We start from the raw sequence: 23,784 nt of genomic DNA, 5'->3' as shown, positions 1-23,784 counted from the left end.
AGAGCTAGAGTTAAAAGCAACGTCTGGGCAAGAGACCCTAACCAAGTCATAGTTCTGCCCTCACCTCTTGCAAAGTTGGCTAAATTATCACTAACATTATTCAGAGTATGATTAACATGAGAGCAAGGACAAAAGAAATTCATCTTTACATATGCATATGTACAATGGTAAAATGGGATTCAAACGATACAAAGATTCAGTCATGTTCCTCCCTACTCTAAGGAGTAAGATAAAGATACAGAAGTATTCAAGATAAAACACTCATCAGCGGCAAGCAGCATTTCTAGACTACTTCTAGATTACTGCTACACAGGTGCTACCACAGCTACAGCTACACATTTACATCGTACTCCCTCCGTTCCTAAATACAAGTCCTTTTAGAGGTTTCACTAGGAGGGAGTATCATGCAGTTAAAACGTCGTACGAAATATTCTAGCATATGCACACCATATTTGCCAAAAGCTACACAGCCTGATCAGTTCTCATATCACAACTACCCCCTGTTGTCGCTCAGCAGAGAGTCGACATCCGGGGTCACGACGACATGCTGCTTCTCGATCTCCCCAAGCTGGCAGCAATGTTTCCTTCTAGTGTTCATCACTACCGCATGCTGCAGCATTCCAGATTCCGTGCCCGGGCTCACCTGCAATGGAAGATCGTAAACAGTAAGCACCAGACAGAGATATCTTTGCTAAATTGCAATGAAAAACCATAGCGTCGAAGGAAACGGACGTCGAACATGGCATCTCCCAGCTTCATCTTGACCTTGCCGCTCTTGTACACCAGCATCTTGCCCATGTACCCCCCTGGAAGATCATTCAGGTTGTACCCTTCTTTCACCTCCTTGACAATGGCCTTTCCATTCCTATGAACTACAATGGATGGTGTTCTGAGCAGAGGAAGGGATTTCGGCAGCTGGAATAAGAACATCCTTGTTTTGTCGTCGTGTTCCTGTCGTCCCAAATAGCGAACGAGTTACATGAGTGCTAGACAGTATCAAGGTGCTAATGGTGTAGGGCTCAGGGAAGCCTACAAGCAGATTGAGCTCTTTTGCTGGATGGATGGAAGATTCACATTCGGTTGAGCTTGGGAGAGTCTGCTGTAATTCAGCATCATTATCATCTCCACGAACAGCATTATTATCGTCTTCATCGTCGTCGTCATCATCTTCATCACGGTAGAACCTTTCTGCCAACAAATAAACATAACCATGACTAACCCTAGTGGAATGTTTTGGTCAAATGTTTGGAACGAATGAAGTGAAGCCTCAAATTCACCTGGGTTGGCAGGGTAGGCTTTAGGGATTTGAAGTGCCTTCTTTTGCCAAGGCAAGTACATACCAATGAATAAATAAACATATAAGTTATGTATCTCTCATGACAGGGGAACTGTATATTTTGTAACAGAGTAAGGTTGAAACCTGAGAATTTGTTGGTTGCTTCTGCTTTCCTGACTGCGCCGCTTGGAAGCTAATTCCGTCTGCAGGAGAAAGGGTCGGTTTGGAATTCTGAGCTGATTGCTCGTCTGCAAGGCGAATACAAAGAGTATTACTGTATATCTTTGCCATGTTTAAGAAAGATTGCTGATCAAAAGCTCATTTTGTGTGCACTTTGCTGATTCGATTGAAAGACTTCTCGTCCTTCAATCTCAATACCAGCTTATAAGTAGACCCAAGTGTACATGTGGCAGCAAGGTAATCCATACCAACCTTTCATGGCTCGTGAAGTTTTTGCATCTCCTCGTCCTGTCTGAAAAAATAAAAAATAAAGCACAAAATAGACAGTCAGCCCCAGACAGAAAGGAACAATTATGTCCTGAGTAAACAACCACTAAGGAACAATTATGTCCTTAGTAAACAACCACTAAGGAGTATATAGTAGTAGTAGTACCATCTGACACCAATCCCAAGACATAATATATGACTAATCACTTACCCTCAGTGTCTTCATCACCTCTTCATCAATTGGTTTTGTCTCTTCCGGCTGTGGCCTGAAATAGCAAAGAATGTGCTTGGCAATGTAAACTGTAACATGCTAGTTGAACAAAGTTCGTGAGATATTATCATGCTAGCGGTAGCAGCTCAAGTCAAGGAGAAGAGGAGTGTACTTTTGTGCGGTTGGCTTTTTTGGCTTGCGTGATGGCACTTTGGGTTTGAACTTGAGCTTCTGTGGCTATTAAAATAGAAAAACAAGAAAAGGATTAGTACAATACTACTCAGTAAGCATTTAGAATCGCAGATCCAACCCACCTTGTTAGGAGGACGACGACCTCTCTTGGAGGTACTCGCTGCGTCCATTTCCTGCTTGCTCCCTATCACGAGGGGAAAACATGTGGATTTTCTCAGTGTGGTCATAAGCAACATTTCTTTTCACAGAGCATCATTTGCTCTCCTGACTGTCCCTCAACTTGGGTGCTCTGCTGCCAGGTCTCAGTTCTCGCTACACAGTACTACATACAAAGCCAGAATTCTGTCTACAGAAATGCAAACGAGCGAAGCCCCAGATTCACATGCGCGGCGGAGGCTACCAGAATCACAGGAACAGGCAGGTCAAGCAGAGAGAATGGGGTAAATCCCCGGGTGGAGAACCGAGGAAATTGGAGGCAGGTCAGGCAGAGAGAGTGGGGGAAAGCCAGCCCCCCCAAACAAGATCCTCAAGCGCTGACCTAGCAATCGGAAGCAGGCAAGAACCGGAATTGTCAGGTTGCCACGACGAGAGCAGGACGTGGGCGCTCTAAGGAGCACGGTGATCCCCTCCTCTTCTCTGCACCCCATGGATTCCTCCTATTCGGCCTACGGCCAGCCAAGAAATCGAGCAAGCAGAATTCGCTGCTCCCAGAGGCCAGAGCATAGCCCTCCCCGAAATCCCTATCCCAGAGGCGCGCGCACGTACTTACCTACTGCCGGGAGGGAGGGGCAGGAGCTCGAGCTCGAGCTCTTCCGTCTCCGGCGAAACGGCCGGCGCTCCCCCGACCTGGCTGTCCTTCCTCTCGACGCTGCTGCCGACGCTGCTGCTGCTGCTGATGCTGATGCTTGCTTTCGGACGTTTAGGAGGGAAAGCCGGTGAAACATTTTTACAGTAGGCAGCGCGGGCCCGCACCCCAGCGACCCGTGGACCGAGGAGCCGGTGCACCCAGCGGGGCGCGGGAGGAGGCTGGCGGGAGGATCGGGTGAGGCGGCCGCTCCAGGAAAGACGGTGGGCGACGCGGCCCCGAAGGCACACGGCTTCGCGGAGGGACACGCGTCCGCTCGCGACGCGAGGCGCGCCTGTGGCGCTGGCGTGGGCGGCGCAGAGGATCCGATCCCGTCGCGCGCCTGTGCCGGACTTGTCGATGCGTGAAGTCCGCAGCCGCAGCGGAACGGATGGAGACGGTGTTTATCCTCTCCTGGCCGGCGGGGTGGTTCGTTGGTTGGTTTGTTGGGCTGCCATGTGGGACCACGGGGTCAGGGAGCGAGCCTGGCTTTTTTCTTTTTTTTTTTTGAAAAAACACCGAACTTTATTTAAGCATCCCAACCGGGATTTCGTCAGAGATTATATGAAGAATACATTCACGCGGTTCATTAGGCCAAAAACAGCACCTATCCTTAGCAACCCCTTCACGAGCTAATAAGTGAGCTCCCCGGTTCCCTCTTCGTCGAACCCACGAGATTTTGAAACATTGAAGAGTTCTATCCAACATCTTTATTTCTTTGACTATGGGACCTGCCATACTCAAATCCTTTGCATGTGCATTCACCATGGTCGCCACTCCCTTGCTATCAACCTCGACATGCACCTTCGTAGCTCCTATAAGGATCGCAAGCTGCACCGCCTTTCGACATGCAAGTAATTCGACCACCTCAGGATGAGAAACATCCCTGAACACAAAGCAAACACCTCCTCCGTAAGCTCCTTCGTGGTCTCGGAGAACTACCCCTCCACCACCGAAGACACTATTCTTTGACATGGCACCATCAGAATTTGCCTTAAGCCACCATTGCTCTCGCGGATTCCATCTAACAACCGGTGTTGGATTTTCCGTCCTTGGTTCTTGCGTATGGATGGCAGTCCACTCCATAATATGTTGAAAAACGTTTTCTGCAACAACCCGAGGATCCGCGATTCTTCTGCCCTCCCTAGCGTCGTTCCTAGCTAGCCACAGACCATACACAACTTGTATCATAAGCTCTCCGTCATTATCCCCCGCCTGCGAAAACCATTGCAGCAACCACGATGCTAACTCGGAATGGGCTCCTTCATACAACGGAGGTGTCATGCCCAAGATGCGACCCTATACTCAATTTGGCACGAAGGCCTCGTCAGGGATAGAAGCGCATCTCGTCGTGTCGCAAGAATGGATATCGTTACAAGTACATGTACTGAAAAGAAGAGATATATATAGAATTGGCTTACACTCGCCACAAGCTACATCAGAGTCACATCAGTAAATTACATAAACATCATGAAGAAGAGCAGGGTCCGAGTACGGACGAAAACAAACGACAAAAGAAGAACGACGTCCATCCTTGCTATCCCAGGCTGCCGGCCTGGAACCCATCCTAGATCGACGAAGAAGAAGAAGAAGAAGAAGAAGCAACTCCAATTGAACAATCAACGCACTCGCGTCGAGTAACCTTTACCTGTCTACGCATAACAGACGTGTTTACTGATGATCAAATGAATGATCCTGAACACCTACCTACGTCAGACATAACCGCACCGTGTCCTCGATCGGAGAAGGAGCTCACGAAAGAGACAGTCATGGTTACACACACAGTTGGCAGATTTTAATTAAGTTAACTTCAAGTTATCTAGAACCAGTGTTAAACAAAGCTTCCACGTTGCCACATAACCGCGGGCACGGCTTTTCGAAAAGATTTAACCCTGCAGGGGTGCTCCAACTAGTCCATCACAAATTACCACAAGCCGCATAGAAATCCTCAATCACGAAGCTCGCGATCTCGTCGGATTCCCTAGTGAAAAACCTCAACTCTCAGATTACCCAAAGCATCACCGGAATCCCGATGCACAAGATATTCTGTCGAAGGTAAAACTAATCCAGTAAGGCCACCCGGTGTGTCGACGAACCCGATAGGAGCCGCGTATCTCGTTCTCAGGACACACCGTCTATGCAAAGTGGACGGTAACCAAACCTCGAGTTGCCCCGTGGTGGCACCACCGACTGCTAGGTGGGTGGACCAACACTCATGAGGAGCACTGGCCCGGGGCTTGATTAAATTACCCTCGGGTTAATTACTCCCTACGCAGTTCATTAGTTATTAGGCAAATGTAGTACCAAAGTTGGGCCTTGCCAGACCAACTTTAATTTAAAACGAATTATCAAGGGGGTCCCCATAACAACCCCGATCGTGTTAGGAGTGCTCATTTATGGAACATAACACCGGTAGCCGAAAACTAAGGGGCAAAGGTGGAACAAAACACCAGGCTAGAAAGGCCGAGCCTTCCACCTTTTACCAAGTATATAGGTGCATTAAATTAAATAGCATTAATATGGTGATAAGACAAGGAACCCATGTTATCACATGAAAGCAACTACACCTGCAACTAGCAACGCTAACAACAAGGTCAAGCAAGCGGTAACATAGTCAATCAGTGGTTTGCTAGGTCGTACAGGTGAAGGTAATCATGGCATTGTTGAGAGGCTGATATTTAACATGTGGTAGGCAACGAGACATAATCGACAGAAACGGTAAAACTAGCATGTCAATGATAGTAATGGTATCTGGGGAAATGGTCATCTTGCCTGAGATCCCGCTTGGAAGAAGAATGACTCCGTGAAGCAGACGAACCAACTAGTCGAACGGTTCCTCACTTTCCGACACGCTTGCGGAACTCTATCCGAACGGAGCAAACCAGAAACAAACATCAACACAGATATTCACCACATGATGCACAACATGATGCACAACCTAATATGATGCATGATCAGTTCAATGATGCAAGGGATGGCATGGCAATTCACCTCACGCAAACTCTACACATTAAGTGAAGCTCGATATGCAACGGTTTGCATATCGACGAAACTCCACGATTAATTATTTAATTCACTCCCCATTATTTACACGACAATATTAAATGTGGTTAACATGGCAAGGGGTGGAGCGACGGTCCTACATGGCATCCTAGATGGTTAACACGCGGAACATAGAACAGAGCTACGGCACAAGAACATGCAACACAAGATGTATATGTCATGAATGCGTCATGCATGCGAGTTCATAACACGGGCAAGAAGGGAAAGAAACACATGTCGCCACGGCGAGGGAGAGGGAACCATGGCGGCAAGATGGAAACGATGCCACGACAACGTTCCTATCCCGATAACACATCGAGATATCGTGCCAACGTATAGGGAGCGCGTGCAGGAACAGTAAATAAAGATGGGGTGATCCCGGTTACCGGGTTCCCATGTGTTGAGGCACAACAAAAGAGGTACACGTGCAACGGGCAACATACGACGCAAACATACATTCAACTCATACATCACATTCGTTCGGTTCACGACAACGTCTCATCGGTATACCTTCGAAGCGTGCAAACGGAGGGGTTCGGTTCGTAGCGGACGTCGTGGAAGTCGTGGTCGTCGTGGAAGTCCAGGTACTCGGTCTTGTCGACGGTAGACGTTCGCTCGGTGTCGTGGTTCACGGTCTTCGGCGATGGTAGTCGAACTCGTTTCCGGGAGTCGTCGAGGACGTCGTGGTACTCGTGAACTCGTCGAATCCACGGCGACGGGGATGGTGCATGCGGCGACGCAGGTGGCAGCACGAGCAAACAACACGACAAGCAGGGCAAGAAAGCAACTAAACCTATATGGCAGCTACAGCAAGGCATCAAACAACTACAACTAGCTTCCTAACAGCAACTAGCACTAGCATGCATCGGCAACCAAGCAGCAGCTAGCACAACAACTAGAAAATCTAGCAAGCAGCAACCAAGCACCTGCAGCAGCAGCAACTGCATCGGCAGGCAACAGCAAGGCAACGGCTAGCAGGAGCATCTAGCTAGCAACCGGCTACAGCAAGCACTAACAGCAACAACATGCAGCGGCAGCTATAGCAATCAGGCAGCAGGCAAGCAAAGCACGGCACAAGCAGGCAGCAAGCAGCGGCAAGCAAGCACATCAACAAGTATAGAACATACATCTAGCAGCAAGCCGCTACAGGCATCGGCATCATCAGGCAATCAGCAGCAGCGGTGGGGCGAGCAGCAGCACAAAACAACAACAACACAATGCACGCAAGCTAACAACGGCAAGCATTGGCAGGAAAACACGCATCAGGCAACAGCGGCACAACTACCTAGCAAGCACGGCGAGCAACTAAGCAGCAGCACTAGCAACGGCGACACAGGAACAACAAAAGCGTCAGCAGCAAGAGTCAGCCAGCAGGAGGAGCAGCTACAGCAAGGCAACGCAGCATAGGGGCGGCAGCAGCTCCTGGCGGCGCGGCGAGCACCTGCGGGGAGAGGCGAGGCGAGGGCGAGGGGCGGCCTGGAGGCGAGGCCGGCAGGGCACGGCGACCTGGGCGGGCGGCGCGACGACCATGCGGGGACGGGCCAGCATGGGGGCATGGCGAACGGCGGCGAGCCATGGCGGGGCGAGGGGAACCGGGAGGAAGCCGGCGGCGGGGCAGCTCGAGGCCATGGCGCGGGCGGTGCGCAGCTTCGGCAGCGCGGGTGTAGGGGGCAGCGAATCGAGGCGAGGCCGAGAGGGCGCAGCGTGGCGAGGGCAACAGGGGCGACGGGCGCGCGGGGGGAGCATGAGGCCGGCGGCGGGGTTGCTGGCGCTGGGAGGCGAGGAGGAAGAAAGGGGATCGAGGCATGGCTGACGGCGCACGGGGAGATGGGGGGCGAGGAGAGGCACCGGGCCTTGGCGCTAGGGCAGGGGGGAGCTGGGCCTGCTCCCTCCCCCTAATAGGTTTTTTTTAACACTTTTAAAACAGAAATCTTTTTTTAAATAAAGAAACTCTTTTAACAAAGAGGAAAAAATTAAATAAATAAAAAAAAAATGCCTTTGCTCCTTTAAAAATACACCCCAACTTTAAAAATAGTTTGGGCATTTCTAAAAGAAATAAAATAAAACCTTTTGAAGAATTAAAATTAAAACCTGTTTACAAAAGAATAAAAATCAAACCCCTTTGAAGAATTAAATAAAACCTATTTATTCAAAGAATAAAATAAAAGCCCTTTAAAAGAGAAAAGAAAATGAGAGGGTTTTAAAATAACACACAAGGAGAAATAAAATAAAACCCAAGGGTTGCCCCCACATTTAATAAAAGGACTTTTTAAAAGAAGACGCTTTTGTTAAAGGGGATAAAATGGAAACTTCAGCAAACCACAAAAAGACATAAGAGGGGAGAGGAGGGAAGTTCCGATCGCACTAAGACTCGGTGAGCACTCGAAGCACACACACTCAAAAAACCACACGCGACAGACGATGCAAGATGCCATGCATGATGCGACGATGCAACCTAAATGATGATGCAACAAAATAAAATAACCAGACGACGGAAACGGAAATAAAGGGGAATCTTCTAGAATGTCGGTCTCGGGCTGTCACAACTCTCCTACACTACAAGAGGATCTCGCCCCGAGATCTAAGAATGAAAGGGGGAGAGGATGAGAAAGAACAAGAGGTAAAACTTAGTCGCTTCTTTGACAAACGAGTGACACCAACGATCCTTGAAGGTTGCAAAGAGATGAGGAATGATATGAGAAAGAAGCAATAATTCACGAAAAATTTCGGCAGCACTTCGGTAGGAAAATGGGACAAAAAATTCGATAAGATGGAAGAAATAGACAATATACATAACAAACAACTAAATAGAGCAAGGGCACACCATGATCTTGATAGAACAAGATGATAGACCCAAAAGAGCAACATCACAATGCCTCCGGAACAATAGAACTGGAACTAGCTCATACGGAAGAAGAGAATGAAGAGAGAATGACAACTACTAACTCAAATGAACTTGGCAAGCATCCTTGCAATAAGAATTGGATGGAGTTGTTGGAAAAACAACAACGAAAAGAACCACATAGTAGTGGGCTTATGGAAATCATCACAACATTTATGAGGTGATGTGATAGCCTGGCTTATTAGGGATGATAGACTACTCATATCAATAAGGAATTCCTTCTTTTCTGGGAGCCCATTCGAATAGAACTCCCAGGTTAAGCGTGCCTGGCTTGGAGTAGTTCTAGGATGGGTGACCGACCGGGAAGTTGATCCCGGGTGCGCATGAGTGAGGACAAAGTGCGCAGAAAAGACTAGTATTGATATGTGGGGCCAGTCTAGGTCCTGCCAGGAGTAACGACCGCCGGCGGGTGTGTCCGGGGCGTTACAGGTGACAACCAACCACTAACGGAAACAAGGATAGATGAAAGCAAAGATATCAAAACTTCTTACACCAAGAGGGTACCTTGAGAACTAGGATTAATGACAAGCACCATGATAGCAACAATCCATAGGAAAAGCTTTAGTGAAATCCAAACCAATATAGCTCAATAAAGAAATCATGGGTTGAAATAACTCATGATCATAGAATTGGTGGGTTCAATTATCTCATTCTTGAAAGGAAATCTCTTCGAGGCTCCTACAATAACAAGAAGGCTATAATACCACCTCAAAGGATAAAGGAAGAACAATTGCACCGGAGATGCAAGAGAAAGTATACTTGAGGTACTCCAACAGAATCTTGAAGAACACCTGAGAATGGATTGAAACCTTGATGAACCACCATGACGGACCTCCGTATACAAATGAATGATGCAACGATATGTAGGTAGAAAAGAATCAGATTATGACCTTGCCAAGATTTAGATGAAGCTTCACAAAGAGATACTTGATAAAACTTGGAACTCCGGAAAAGAAAAGATAAGAACACTTGAGAAAAGGAATTGATATGATGATCCACTCCGGAAGAAGAATTGAAATCATTTCATGAAACAAGAATAAGAATTATGTTATGCTAATCCTTCATCAACTTAAATTGACGACAATCAACGGATTTAGCATAGCACTTATTCCTCTTGAAAAGATTAAAGAGAGATAGAGAGAAGAGCACCATTTGAAGCATAATTGAAGGAAGCACCGGTAAGAATTCACAACTGAATGGGAACACCACGAATTAATGGAGATACATGAGAATGAAGAGATCATGAGCCACCTGAGAGAAGAATTTTGAACAAGGCACCGGATAAACGAGAGACGAACGAAGAGACAACAATTGAGAAGAATTGAGGATGAAAGCTGAAAGCTGGGAACGAAGAATCTTCTAAAATGATGGCCTTCGGAGGATCGGGAATGAAAACAACTCAGAGAAGCACCTGATAACACGAAAGGGATACTCATGATTGGAACAAATAAGATGATGACACCAAGCTGAAATGATGTATCTACAATAGAATGGACCAAGATTCGAGAGAAATACCCCTTCGTTCTTGAAAGAAGAGAATGATGAGAAGAACACCACCAAGAATTAATGAGACACTCCGGAATAAAGAAGAATGAAATGTTGAGCCAATATGAGAATTAATTCAAATAGAACTTGAAGAAGTAATATGAGTGATGGAAATCATACTTACGTCATAGTTGAAAAGAATTAGAGATCTCCGGGAGAAAATTAAAAGAGCCAGAAGAGATCCTGGGAAAGAACCTGTGGGTTATGGGCCCACTCAAAGAAACCACCGTTAGAAAAGATTGCTAGAAAGATTGACATTGCACCGGTATGAAGAGAACTAGATGAGGTAGCACCTCGAAATAATTAAAAGAATTGAAAACACGAAACTCAGAGATATCTTCAATACACCGGATAGAAAAGAGGGGAATGAATAACAAGAAGACTGATAAGAATTTCCAACATGGGAAAGAATTACAAGGAAGAATAGGATATGATGAACACAGATAACTGCATTGAATTCACCGGAAAAGATAACACGACTGAATAAGGATGAACACGAAGCTCTTGAGAATCTTCACAATGAAACATCGGGTAAGAGAGAAAAGAACAGAAAGCGGAAGCACAAAGAAAAGAAAACTCCTGGATAAAAATTTAATCACTGAGAAAAAGGGCGGGAGGGTGGGGAAAAATAAATACAACTCGGGCTAGATGAGATGAACTACGGAATAAAATGAGAGAATGATCTTGCAAAATTAGATAAGATTGAATTCAGTTGAAGAGAAGCACACCGGTTGAATGGAATTGATACGATGACTCCGGTTGAAAAAGGAAATGACATGACAACTCCGGTTGACAAGAATTGATATGACAATTTGAATGAACAAAAGAATTTGCATTCTCACATAAAAATATGAGAAAAACTCTTAGGAAAGATTTGAAATCACCACTTAACATCGAAGCAACACAAATTTGTTGGAAGATCGTCCTATAGGTAACTACTTGAATTCCCACCTATGAATTCCCGAAATTTCTGATCATGCAATCTGGTACACAGATACAAGGAGTAATATCACACAACTCCTATACTAACCCGTCACCTGTATCACATCCGTCAACACACGGCCAGAATCTCGGACCTTCATCTACAACAGACCCTCGTGATCACAACGATACAAAGTATGGCAGTACTCCCGAACAATCTGCACCAGTACTGGGGACATCGGGGTTATCTCGCCACTACTAGTGTTGAAGCAATTACGAACATCCTTCGTTCTGAGATACTAAGAAATCTGAATGATAACGATGTGCTCGAGAATCCCCTGGAGCTCAACTCCCCTGAAACTCAAAGCAGATAGGAGGCACCAAGACAGAACTCCGTCACATCGGCATCATATAGATTCCAAAAATATCCGCGTGAACCTATTTTTTTTTTGAGTGAGAAGAGGAGTAGAATTAAAATATTACGTCAAGATTCCTCACCAGAGCATAGAAGAGGAGAAAAAGAATCCTACTCTCCGATATATAACTAGACTCAAAGTAGTTTTTCACTGGACTCGACTCGACCAAGTTCGATCAATCAAGGGGGCTCCTTGGTCGGTATTGGCCTGATACCAACTTGTCACGCCCAAGATGCGACCCTATCCTCAGTTTGGCACGAAGTCCTCGTCAGGGATAGAAGCGCATCTCGTCGTGTCGCAAGAATGGATATCGTTACAAGTACATGTACTGAAAAGAAGAGATATATATAGAATTGGCTTACACTCACCACAAGCTACATCAGAGTCACATCAGTACATTACATAATCATCAAGAGTAAGAGCAGGGTCCGACTACGGACGAAAACAAACGACAAAATAAGAACGACGTCCATCCTTGCTATCCCAGGCTGCCGGCCTGGAACCCATCCTAGATCGATGATGAAGAAGAAGACGAAGCAACTCCAAATGAACAATCAACGCACTCGCGTCAAGTAACCTTTACCTGTACCTGCAACAGGTTTTGTACTAATATGTGAGCCACAGGGGACTCAGCAATCTCATTTCCAAAGGTATCAAGACTAGCAAAGCTTAATGGGTGAGATCAGGCTAAGTGGTGAGGTTGCAGCAGCGGCTAAGCATATATATGTGGTGGCTAACTTACGAGTACAAGAAATAAGAGGGGGAAGATCTACGCATAACGGACGTGTCTACTGATGATCAAATGAATGATCCTGAACACCTACCTACGTCGGACATAACCCCACCGTGTCCTCGATCGGAGAAGGAGCTCACGAAAGAGACAGTCATGGTTACACACACAGTTGGCAGATTTTAATTAAGTTAACTTCAAGTTATCTAGAACCAGTGTTAAACAAAGCTTCCACGTTGCCACATAACCGCGGGCACGGCTTTTCGAAAAGATTTAACCCTGCAGGGGTGCTCCAACTAGTCCATCACAAATTACCACAAGCCGCATAGAAATCCTCAATCACGAAGCTCGCGATCTCGTCGGATTCCCTAGTGAAAAACCTCAACTCTCAGATTACCCAAAGCATCACCGGAATCCCGATGCACAAGATATTCCGTCGAAGGTAAAACTAATCCAGCAAGGCCATCCGGTGTGTCGACGAACCAGATAGGAGCCGCGTATCTCGTTCTCAGGACACACCGTCTATGCAAAGTGGACGGTAACCAAACCTCGAGTTGCCCCGTGGTGGCACCACCGACTGCTAGGTGGGTGGACCAACACTCATGAGGAGCACTGGCCCGGGGCTTGATTAAATTACCCTCGGGTTAATTACTCCCTACGCAGTTCATTAGTTATTAGGCAAATGTAGTACCAAAGTTGGGCCTTGCCAAACCAACTTTAATCTAAAACGAATTATCAAGGGGGTCCCCATAACAACCCCGATCGTGTTAGGAGCGCTCATTTATGGAACATAACACCGGTAGCCGAAAACTAAGGGGCAAAGGTGGAACAAAACACCAGGCTAGAAAGGCTGAGCCTTCCACCTTTTACCAAGTATATAGGTGCATTAAATTAAATAGCATTAATATGGTGATAAGACAAGGAACCCATGTTATCACATGAAAGCAACTACACCTGCAACTAGCAACGCTAACAACAAGGTTAAGCAAGCGGTAACATAGCCAATCAGTGGTTTGCTAGGTCGTATAGGTGAAGGTAATCATGGCATTGTTGAGAGGCTGATATTTAACATGTGGTAGGCAACGAGACATAATCGATAGAAACGGTAAAACTAGCATGGCAATGATAGTAATGGTATCTGGGGAAATGGTCATCTTGCCTGAGATCCCGCTTGGAAGAAGAATGACTCCGTGAAGCAGACGAACCAACGTAGTCGAACGGTTCCTCACTTTCCGACACGCTTGCGGAACTCTATCCGAACGGAGCAAACCAGAAACAAACATCAACACAGATATTCACCACATGATGCACAACATGATGCACAACCTAATATGATGCATGATCAGTTCAATGATGCAAGGGATGGCATGGCAATTCACCTCACGCAAACTCTACACATTAAGTGAAGCTCGATATGCAACGGTTTGCATATCGACGAAACTCCACGATTAATTATTTAATTCACTCCCGATTATTTACACGACAATATTAAATGTGGTTAACATGGCAAGGGATGGAGCGACGGTCCTACATGGCATCCTAGATGGTTAACACGCGGAACATAGAACAGAGCTACGGCACAAGAACATGCAACACAAGATGTATATGTCATGAATGCGTCATGCATGCGAGTTCATAACACGGGCAAGAAGGAAAAGAAACACATGTCGCCACGGCGAGGGAGAGGGAACCATGGCGGCAAGATGGAAACGATGCCACGACAACGTTCCTATCCCGATAACACATCGAGATATCGTGCCAACGTATAGGGAGCGCGTGCAGGAACAGTAAATAAAGATGGGGTGATCCCGGTTACCGGGTTCCCATGTGTTGAGGCACAACAAAACAGGTACACGTGCAACGTATAGGGAGCCCCTGCTCCCTCCCCCTAATAGGTTTTTTAACACTTTTAAAACAGAAACCTTTTTTTTAAATAAAGAAACGCTTTTAACAAAGAGGAAAAAAAATAAAAAAATAAAAAAAATAAAAAAATGCCTTTGCTCCTTTAAAAATACACTCCAACTTTAAAAATAGTTTGGGCATTTCTAAAAGAAATAAAATAAAACCTTTTGAAGAATTAAAATTATAACCCGTTTACAAAAGAATAAAAATCAAACCCCTTTGAAGAATTAAACAAAACCTCTTTATTTAAAGAATAAAATAAAAGCCTTTTAAAAGAGAAAAAGAAAATGAGAGGGTTTTAAAATAACACACAAGGAGAAATAAAATAAAACCCAAGGGTTGCCCCCACATTTAATAAAATGACTTTTTAAAAGAAGACGCTTTTTTTAAAGGGGATAAAACTGAAACTTTAGCAAACCGCAAAAAGACATAAGAGGGGAGAGGAGGGGAATTCCTATCGCACTAAGACTCGGTGAGCACTCGAAGCACACACGCTCAAAACACCACACGCGACAGACGATTCAAGATGCCATGCATGATGCGACGATGCAAATTAAATGATGATGCAACAAAATAAAATAACCAGACGACGGAAACATAAATAAAGGAAAATCTTCTGGAACGTCGGTCTCGGGCTATCACAGGAGGAGACGCCACCGGGACTCCTTTCTCATCGCTTAACACTCTCCAGAACATAGCTGAATGCGGGCACTTCCAGAACCGATGTAGAATCGTTTCCTCCCTGCCACATACTGAACAAAACACCCCATCCTTGATTTTCCTTCGTTGAAGTTCAGCAGCCACCGCCAGCCCATTCTTAATGAGTCGCCACATATGAATTTTCGGTGGTGTTCCAGAGCGCTAGACAACTCCGATGATTCTGAACCCGTATCCACCCAGATGTTTTCTTGTAGCGTGATCATTCACAAAATGAACCGAGAAACAATGTATAGAATGTTCATCGCTCCCTCCGTAAAGAAATATAAAGGCGTTTAGATCTATACGGAGGGAGTACATGCTAGAGGTAGTTTTAACTGACCACATAACAATTTTTTTTTCTAATAAAACCATGACACAACTCTCGATCGTAGCCTTTTTTTTGGGTTAAAACTTACATTGCTCAATAATTTGTGAATATTCAATTCTAAGCTCGGGCTCATTTGCACATGATAACCAGTAATTTAAAAAAAACTAGAAAACTTCAAAAAGTACATTTTTTTGTTGTTGCATGGAACATGTTTGAGTGCGTGTCAAATTGCAAAGCACTTGGACATCTAAGTAGTTCTCGACCAAAAAAAACCCAGGTCAAAACAGTGCACAAACACTAAGCTTTTTCGCACATTCTAAATTTGTTTTTTCTACTTAGAGCTACAGAAACATCTGAATGCTCTAAAATTTGACACGTACATCACATACTCACACATCTTTCTCTCCCAAAAATCATTGTTTTCCAGTTTATTTTGCATTTTAAACAATATTTTATTCACTCCTGAAGATTTGACATTTCACAATCTGTTTTACTAAGGTCAACCACGTTTGGGGGACTAGAGCCCAACCAAACCATCGTTCTACTCCCTCCGTTCCTAAATATAAGTCTTTGTAGAGATTCTACTAATAAACTACATACGGATGTATATAGACATACTTTAAAGTATAGATTCATTCATTTTGCTTCGTATGTAGACTCCTAATGAAATCTCCTAAAAGACTTATATTTAGAAACTGAGGGAGTAACTTTCAGTCCAGCAAAACTAGCCAAACCTCTACCCCTAATCTACTCCTTGGGGGGGGGGGGGGGGTAGCCTAGTATCTAGGTTTAGTAGCCTAGTATCTAGGTATACTTTCTTCCTTCCATTAAAAACCAAATTCCACTAAAGGGGAAGATCTTGTTTCATATTTGATTTGACGTGTGCTAATTAAATCCAATCACGTAAATAATAGGTAATTAAGAATTTAAAATTGCATCATATATGTGAGGTCACCTTCTTAAAAGATAGACATAAGATTTTTCTCAATAACGTTTCAAAACAAAATAAGTCATTTCTCAATGTGATGGAATTTATTGTTATCATTATCTCTACTATTAAATGACAATCACATCTTTCCTAATACAAGAAAAAACAACATACCAAATCACATATATATCTACTTGAACAAACCAATTGAATGTCATGTTAGAAATAAAATTATTGAAGTTACAAAGTTTGCGCGTAGATCCATATGTCAATATGTTCCGCTTTCAACAATATTGATTGATCGAAAGCATGTTTCTTTATGGCTGCACGCTGCAGTCTACTAAATGAAACTTTATCTAGTTGATCTCCAACTTTGCAATCGACGGTTCATAAAATTTCCCTTATGATGATCCTTAGTGTAATTCTTTGTTTCTTTATATACAAGGTGATATGGGAGTGCACGTCTCCAGATCACCATCCACCCTTGGTTTATTTTTTTTCTTTTCACTTTCTTCATCTTGACTTGAGCATCACATATGAAACTTTGATTTTGATTCTTGTTTTTGTAAAGTTTCACCAATTATCTATCAGACCCTTAATTATGCATCTCACGATCAATTTTAGGTTGGTGGAATTAAAATCACAAATACGCACGTTTCCGTTATACATTTAAATATAATTATGTCGACTCACTCAGTCTACTCCTCCATTATCAGGTTTTTTCTTATGTTGGTGACACAAACTGCGTTGCTTTCGCTTGGACTTCCATTTTTGTCAATTTTTGTACCGGCTCATTTACGTTAGTTCTTATTGTGCTGCCCTTCACTTTATGGTTATGCATTTTCTCTTCGTCCGTCGTAGATATTTTCAGTTTTGCTTCCACCACAACATCCACGGAGCAACGCGCATACAGTTACCTTTGTACTAATCATTGGTATTCTATCATTTATCCGACATGGAAAAGAACTGTGATAAAATCTGTTCTGAATACGTCCACAGAGCACTAAACTTCACATAAAGGAATCTTGAATGCTTGTATTGATAAAGATCATCGTTTTATCTTGAATGCTTTGACTGAATATGGTGCTCCACTTTATCCTTGTGGACAAATACTAGATGGCTTGAAGAAAACTAGACAAAGTACTTGATGTGAGGAAATTAAATATTCGATTTGGAATCAATTTGACTGAGGATAAAACACGATTTGATTATTTCAAATGTGTAGCTTGTGAGTCAGGGACTGCTTATTGGAACCAAATCTTGTAATGGTTAGAGTTACATTTGTCCCAAGATATACCATGCAAATTGCAGGCAAGTGCACCTTTTTTTTAGAAAAGGAGGATGACCCCCGGCCTCTGCATCTGGTAGATGCATGCGGCCATTTTATTGATTATTCTCGAGGACCTTACAAAGTAGTACACCAGTATGTCTGAATCCGCCATCTTGGCAACATCTGCCCCTACTCCTATCCATATGATGAAGGCCCTGGATGAACGGGTGCAAGCTGGACCAAATATCCAAACCTCTCACCTAAGCCTAACATCTAAAGCCGGAGGCCCCGACCAAGCCACATACCGGGTCCGGGGCACAAACCGGTCCGGCGCACTCACATGTGTCGTCGCCCCCATCTTCCACTGGTCCATCTTCAGATCAGATTGAGGTACTAGCCTTGGCAGGTGCCTCCGCCATCGACGCCACCATGACGCCAAACGACGAACTCCACCTACGCGAGTCCATCTCCAAGCAACGGGCGCAGATCCATGTTAGGATAGGGCCGCACCATCGCCGTCGCCCACCACCCACAAGCGTCACCCAGCCCAAGGTTCCCAAAGGGGCGCCTTCAAGAAGGGAACGGCGCCGTGGGCACCGCCGCCGCCCAACAAAGTTAAGGCTTTCGCCCGGAATACCTAGGGGAAAGGGAAGTGAGGGGATCAATCCATACCGACGTCTCCAAGGAGGGGAACGACACCCTATGGCGTCGCCATCGACGCGGCCGGCCATGGCCGACCAGGGATTTCACCCGAACTAGATCCCGCCACAAGCATCGCCTCCTGTACAGAACCGGCGACCCAAGGAAGCGCGGCCTGAATAGGCTGGCCCGCACGCCGAACAGGGGAAGAAGGGAGGCGCCAGATCGTGCGCACTGACGACCACCACAGAAGCCACCGCCGGACGCCAACGACCAAAGGATCCCGCCGCCCGCGCAACCGGGACGCCAGATCCACCGCCCACACGGCTGCTAGCTTGCCGTGCCTCGCCAATGGAGCCACCGCTCCAGATCTGGGGCTCCCCACGCAAAGGCAGGGCAACCTAGCCCCCCCCCCCCCCCCCCCGCCACCATCCTTGACACCCCGGGCTTGCCCGGCGGCTGCCTCAGGCGGCGGCGAGGAAGGGAGGGGGAGGGGTGAGACCGAGGGGCGGCTAGGGTTGGGAGGGAGGGAGCGACGGCTAGGGTTGGGGCTCTTTCTCTGCCGTATGATGCGCTCTTCCCTTGTTCTGAACCTATCTTCTGGCAAGTGCATCGTCTATTTCATTCTTCCTGATCTTCACTTTTGCATTTTGATAATGACAAAATGCTTGTGATACTTTGTTGGTATTACAAGATCATCATGTTGTGTTGATGACAGAACCTTCACTTTCTATGTTGATATTGTTGGATATTTTTATCACTTGTCATCTTGTGTAATTAGGAAAAACGATTGAATAGGGGACCGATTAATAATTTGTTTTGAGAAAGCAAGAATGGCCACCGAAGAAAGGGAAAATGTCTTCGATGCTCCGATCACAGAGCCGGGATAATGGATGGAAGAAGAGGAGTAAGCAGACTCATTTAACGGTTAAAAAAATTCAACAATGCCACCTGCATGAAGATCCTAAAATAAGTTTTAGGTACAGTAGATAGAAAGTGAGGGGAATCCTTTTTTTTTGCTCTTCTCTAATGGATGCATAAATTTGTACCATGAATTAGGCATGTGCCTGCGAGGACGGGGCGAGGAGAGAAACATTGACATTTACATGCTTTGTAAGAACACTTCTATTCATACCTTTCTTTTTCCGTGACAACCCCACGAGCATGTCGCTGTCGTGGTAGAGCCCGGGATGAAGGGTGGTCTAGTATAGAACTTGGAGGTGCTAGCACTAAGATGCGAAGAAGGTCACAACCTTTGTACCTTGCCACTGGCTGTCACAATGGTGTCGATCATTGGCTCACACAGATCAGAAGTTAGGAGATTTTATGATGAGAATGAGGGTTGAGAGTGGGCGGGATGGAGGTTGGGGTTGGTCTGTTTCGTTACGGCAGTCTAAGTAGAATAATTTCACTACATTAAGAAAAGGTGTCACATTATATCTCATTGGAGATGGCTTTGCAACAAATTGTATGAGCAAGCGGTTCATATATTTCTCATAAAATCGTATAACTTTTTTGGTTAGGACAAAAGAGTAAATGGATTGGTTGATTGCTTCAAGAGTTAATAACGAACGGTTGTAAAAATAAATAAATAAGGAACACTTGGTGTATCAGTTGCATGCCCAACAACGGACTCATATGAGACAAAATCTGCATGAAGACGTGAAGAGAATGCATAGACGTACATCAAATCTAGAGTGAAGACGTGAAGAGAATGCATAGACGTACATCAAATCTAAAGTGGACACAGCTTACTTCGGCTGGCAACATACCACGGTTTATTTATTCCTACTAAAACTGACACAACTCGACTGTGTATTTGGTGCTTACGCTCCAGATTTCTTTCCCCGTATGAATATGAATATGAACTAAAACTGTGATAGAAAATGACGTAAAATGCGCGAGAGAAGATCTGCGGTATGTAGGTGTAGTATCTGTCGTATCTCGTATATATCCTATCAAATCTAGTCTTTCCTTACTAGCACCTCAATCTACTCCTGGATGTTGGTAGACGCCGCCGAGCTCTGGTCCGTCTCGCTCGATCTCACGGCGGAGGAAACTTCCTCCCCGGCTGCCGCAGGTGCCGCCACCACGAAGTTCACGCCGAAAATCCTCAACATGCCCGGCGCTGGTGCCGGCTCGGGTGCTCCCGCCAATGCCGGCGTGATAATGCCAGTCTGCGCTACTTCCGTGGTGGCCGGTGCGGGCGAGGACAGGGACAGGGACAGCGCGAGATCATCGGGCGCGTCCACGGGCAGGGACAAGGGCAGCGCGAGATCATCGGGCGCGTCCACCGGACGGGACGGCGACGGCGACGGGGACGGGGACAGGAACTGCACGAGCCCGTCGGGCGGGGAGGCGCTGGTCGACGTCTGGGGGGATGCCTGGATGGAGAAGAGTGTTCCCGCGAGCTCTCGCGCTGACACGGGAGCGCTGACGCGGCGCCTCCTCCCTCTCACCTTGCCGTCGTAGTGCATCCTCATGTGCCCGCCGAGCTGCACGCCCAAGTCGAACACCTTGGGGCAGCGCTTGCACCGGTGCAGCTTCGCCGGCTTGGCGTTCGCCAGGCACGGGTGCAACCCCGCGGCCACTGCCGCTGCGGCGGCCTCGTTGTTCTTTCTCATCTTGTGCGCGGCCATGTGGCCGCCGAGCCCCTGGTGCGTGGCGAACCGCTGGTGGCACCCTTCCTCCTTGCAGACCCACCGGCCTTGCTCGTCCCGTGACGGCGCCGACGGCGCCGCGGGCCGACGCGCGGCGGCCTGAGGGGGCGAGGCGAAGAATTGCGGAGGCGCGGCCGCTGAGAGATGGCCTTGGGCGACGGTTGGCTGAGGTTGGGCGATGACGGCCTGTGGCGCGGCGGGCCGGCGGCCGTCGCCGCATTGCGCTGAACAGGATGGGCGCACGACGGCCTGGTTGGGAGGATTGTCCGCTGCAAGAACGATGGCCATGGATGGAGGGTTCGGCTCGGCGCTGGCGGTCCTGCTCGCGAACGCGATGGGCGCGGCGTCGATCACGGGCTCCGCCGCGACCGCAGAAGTCATGGACGTGGAGTCGCCCGCCCCTTCCTCCTCCTCCTCCTCCTGGGGGGAAGCGGACCTGCCGCCGACGAAGCCCCGCTTGCCGGTGACGGCCCATCCACCGCCGACGACGATTCCCTGGCGGCCGCCGCCGCGCGCATGGTGGACGCGCATGTGGCCATGCACCGCCCTGCCGCTCGCGAACTCCCTCCGGCAGACGGGGCAAGGGAAGCCCGGCTCCCGCGCGACGCCTTCACCGTCGGCGTCCATGTCGCTGATGCTCCCGTCCGAGTCGCAGTCGCGCGTGGGCGTGGGCGACGGCAGGGCGTCCCCGTCGAGGATGTCCTCGAGGCGGCGCACCTTGATCTCCGGGCGGCGCTGGGGCGGGTAGCGGCCGTCGTCGTCGTCCGCGACGAACTCGCCCTCCTCGAGGTCGGGGCGGGGGCGGGGGCGGCGGCGGGTGGGGCGGGATTGATCGGCCGGATCGGTCCCCATGGGTAGAGCCCGACGAGCTCTAGCGGCAGCGCTCGGTGCTAGGGTTTGGTTGTGGCGGCCGGTGTGGGTGAGGAGGGGGGATAGGGAGAGGCGGAGATCGATCGATCGATCTGATCTTTGCTCCGCTTCGCGGGAGTCGAGTCGGCTGGCGTTGCGTTGCTTGTGGGTGGCAGTGGGCTGTGCCCACCTTTATATGGCGCGGGACGGGAGCGAACGACGCCGTGCGCGCGCTGGACTGCTCCGCGGGCCCACGGCCGAACCGGAGTCCTCCGACGACTGCGGGAACACGGAAACAGGATCCGGTGGTTTGTTGGGATTTTCTTTGGGCTGCGCGCGGAGATTACTTGGGAGAGGAGGAGATAAGTGGCGCCAGAACAATCCCGTACGCGAACGGGTAGGAAATCTCCTCCGGCGTTGCTGCGTATTTTTTCTCTTTCCATTCTTTTCGAAGATCACGCGTTTCTTTCCTTTTTGTGTGAAATTCAATCAGTTACACAGGAATCATTTTTTTAGAAAGTCATCCAGCAGATTTTTTCGGGCGAAAAGGCCTTATCCACCCTTGGCAAAAAATAGAAGTACATTCACTCGGTTGTCAAAGCCTTCCACTCCTGCATCCATCGACGACGCGTCATGAGCACACTTTGATGCCGCCTCTTGACCCCTGCCTCAACGCAATTTTTTTTTAAAACCGAGAAGCTTGTAGAAGCAGTATCCGAAAAATCATTGATGCAGACGAGGAGATAACGACAAAAGGGATCTGCAAGCTTATCGTTGCCGTGGAGAAAACCCCCTTCCTATAAGGGTTTGTAGAAACTACAAAAAGAAAACAAAAAACACCAAAGTTGACCGAGTCCAGACGGATCGACCAAAAACCTAACCCAACCGGATCGAGGAAGACGTGCTGCAAACACAACTCCACAAGCCCTCCGCTCGTAAAAAATACTCCAACGAAACGGGAATAGGGCATGGACAACATTATTCATACCCTGGGGTAACACCACCACTTCCTCGCCCCACACAAAACACCAAGACTCCCAAAAGAAAATGTGAAAAGAACCACCCATATTGTTGTACGATAGGCCCGGGTCTGATGTCGAGTTCGTCGCCGATGAGAACCGTACACAAACTCCCTCTTCTCCGATGATCCAACCAGACCGGGTTCACCAATGTCATGTCGCGCACCACCTAATGAAGGCCGCCGCTCGAGCACACATCTCTTTCGCCATCCCACAACAACCCTTCAACATCTTGCTACTACGACAACAAACATTCCCTGGCAACGGCGCCAGGAATCCTTCTGTTACGGGCTACGCCTATAAGGACTTCCTTGACAAATATGCAAAGGATTCCCCCTCGGCCTTGGAGCCTTGCGTTGGTGTTCCCTTGAAGAGGAAAGGGTGATGTAGCACAACGGCGGTAAGTATTTCCCTCAGTTTGAGAACCAAGGTATCAATCCAGTAGGAGGATCGAGTCAAGTCACAAGTACCTGCACAAACACAAAGAGCTTGCACCCAACGCTATGAAGGGGTTGTCAATCCCTTATAGATTGTTTGCAAAGTGAGATCTGAAAGCAAAAAGTAAACAAAGCAAAGTAAAAGTGAAAGTGGAGACGATAGTTGTGAATAGACCCGGGGGGCGTAGTGTTCACTAGTGGCTTCTCTCATGAAAGCAAGTAGACGATGGGTGAACGAATTACTGTCGAGCAATTGATAGAACCGCGCAAAGTCATGACGTTATCTATGGCAATGATCATATCTATAGGCATCACGTCCAAAACAAGTAGACCGATACTTTCTACATCTATTACTATTACTCCACACGTCGACCGCTATCCAACATGCATCTAGTGTATTAAGTTCAAAAGAACAGAGTAACGCCTTAAGCAAGATGACATGATGTAGATGGACAATCTCAAATCTATGATAAAAGCCCATCTTGTTACCCTTGATGGCAACAACACGATGTGTGCCTTGCTGCCCC

At 47.2% G+C, this 23,784-nt stretch overlaps 1 protein-coding gene across 1 annotated transcript; it reads right to left on the bottom strand.

The window, feature by feature from the left end:
* Window positions 1–131: 131 nt before the first annotated feature.
* Window positions 132–6,959, bottom strand: LOC123442032. Its single transcript, XM_045118155.1, has 12 exons — window positions 6,939–6,959; window positions 6,703–6,816; window positions 2,896–3,421; window positions 2,249–2,310; window positions 2,107–2,171; window positions 1,935–1,989; window positions 1,709–1,748; window positions 1,421–1,524; window positions 1,278–1,317; window positions 1,034–1,188; window positions 733–951; window positions 132–643 (listed from the first exon to the last, which is right to left on the bottom strand). Exons 1-12 carry the CDS (start codon window positions 6,957–6,959, stop codon window positions 494–496), a joined length of 1,551 nt encoding a protein of 516 aa, XP_044974090.1. The 3' UTR covers window positions 132–493.
* Between the last annotated feature and the right edge of the window lie 16,825 nt (window positions 6,960–23,784).

The sequence above is a fragment of the Hordeum vulgare genome, chromosome 3H (assembly GCF_904849725.1).
Source record: "Hordeum vulgare subsp. vulgare chromosome 3H, MorexV3_pseudomolecules_assembly, whole genome shotgun sequence".
In the NCBI taxonomy this organism is placed as follows: Eukaryota; Viridiplantae; Streptophyta; class Magnoliopsida; order Poales; family Poaceae; genus Hordeum; species Hordeum vulgare.
The sequence above is the reverse complement of the archived record's forward strand: the minus strand, read 5'-3'. Positions and strand labels throughout refer to the sequence as shown.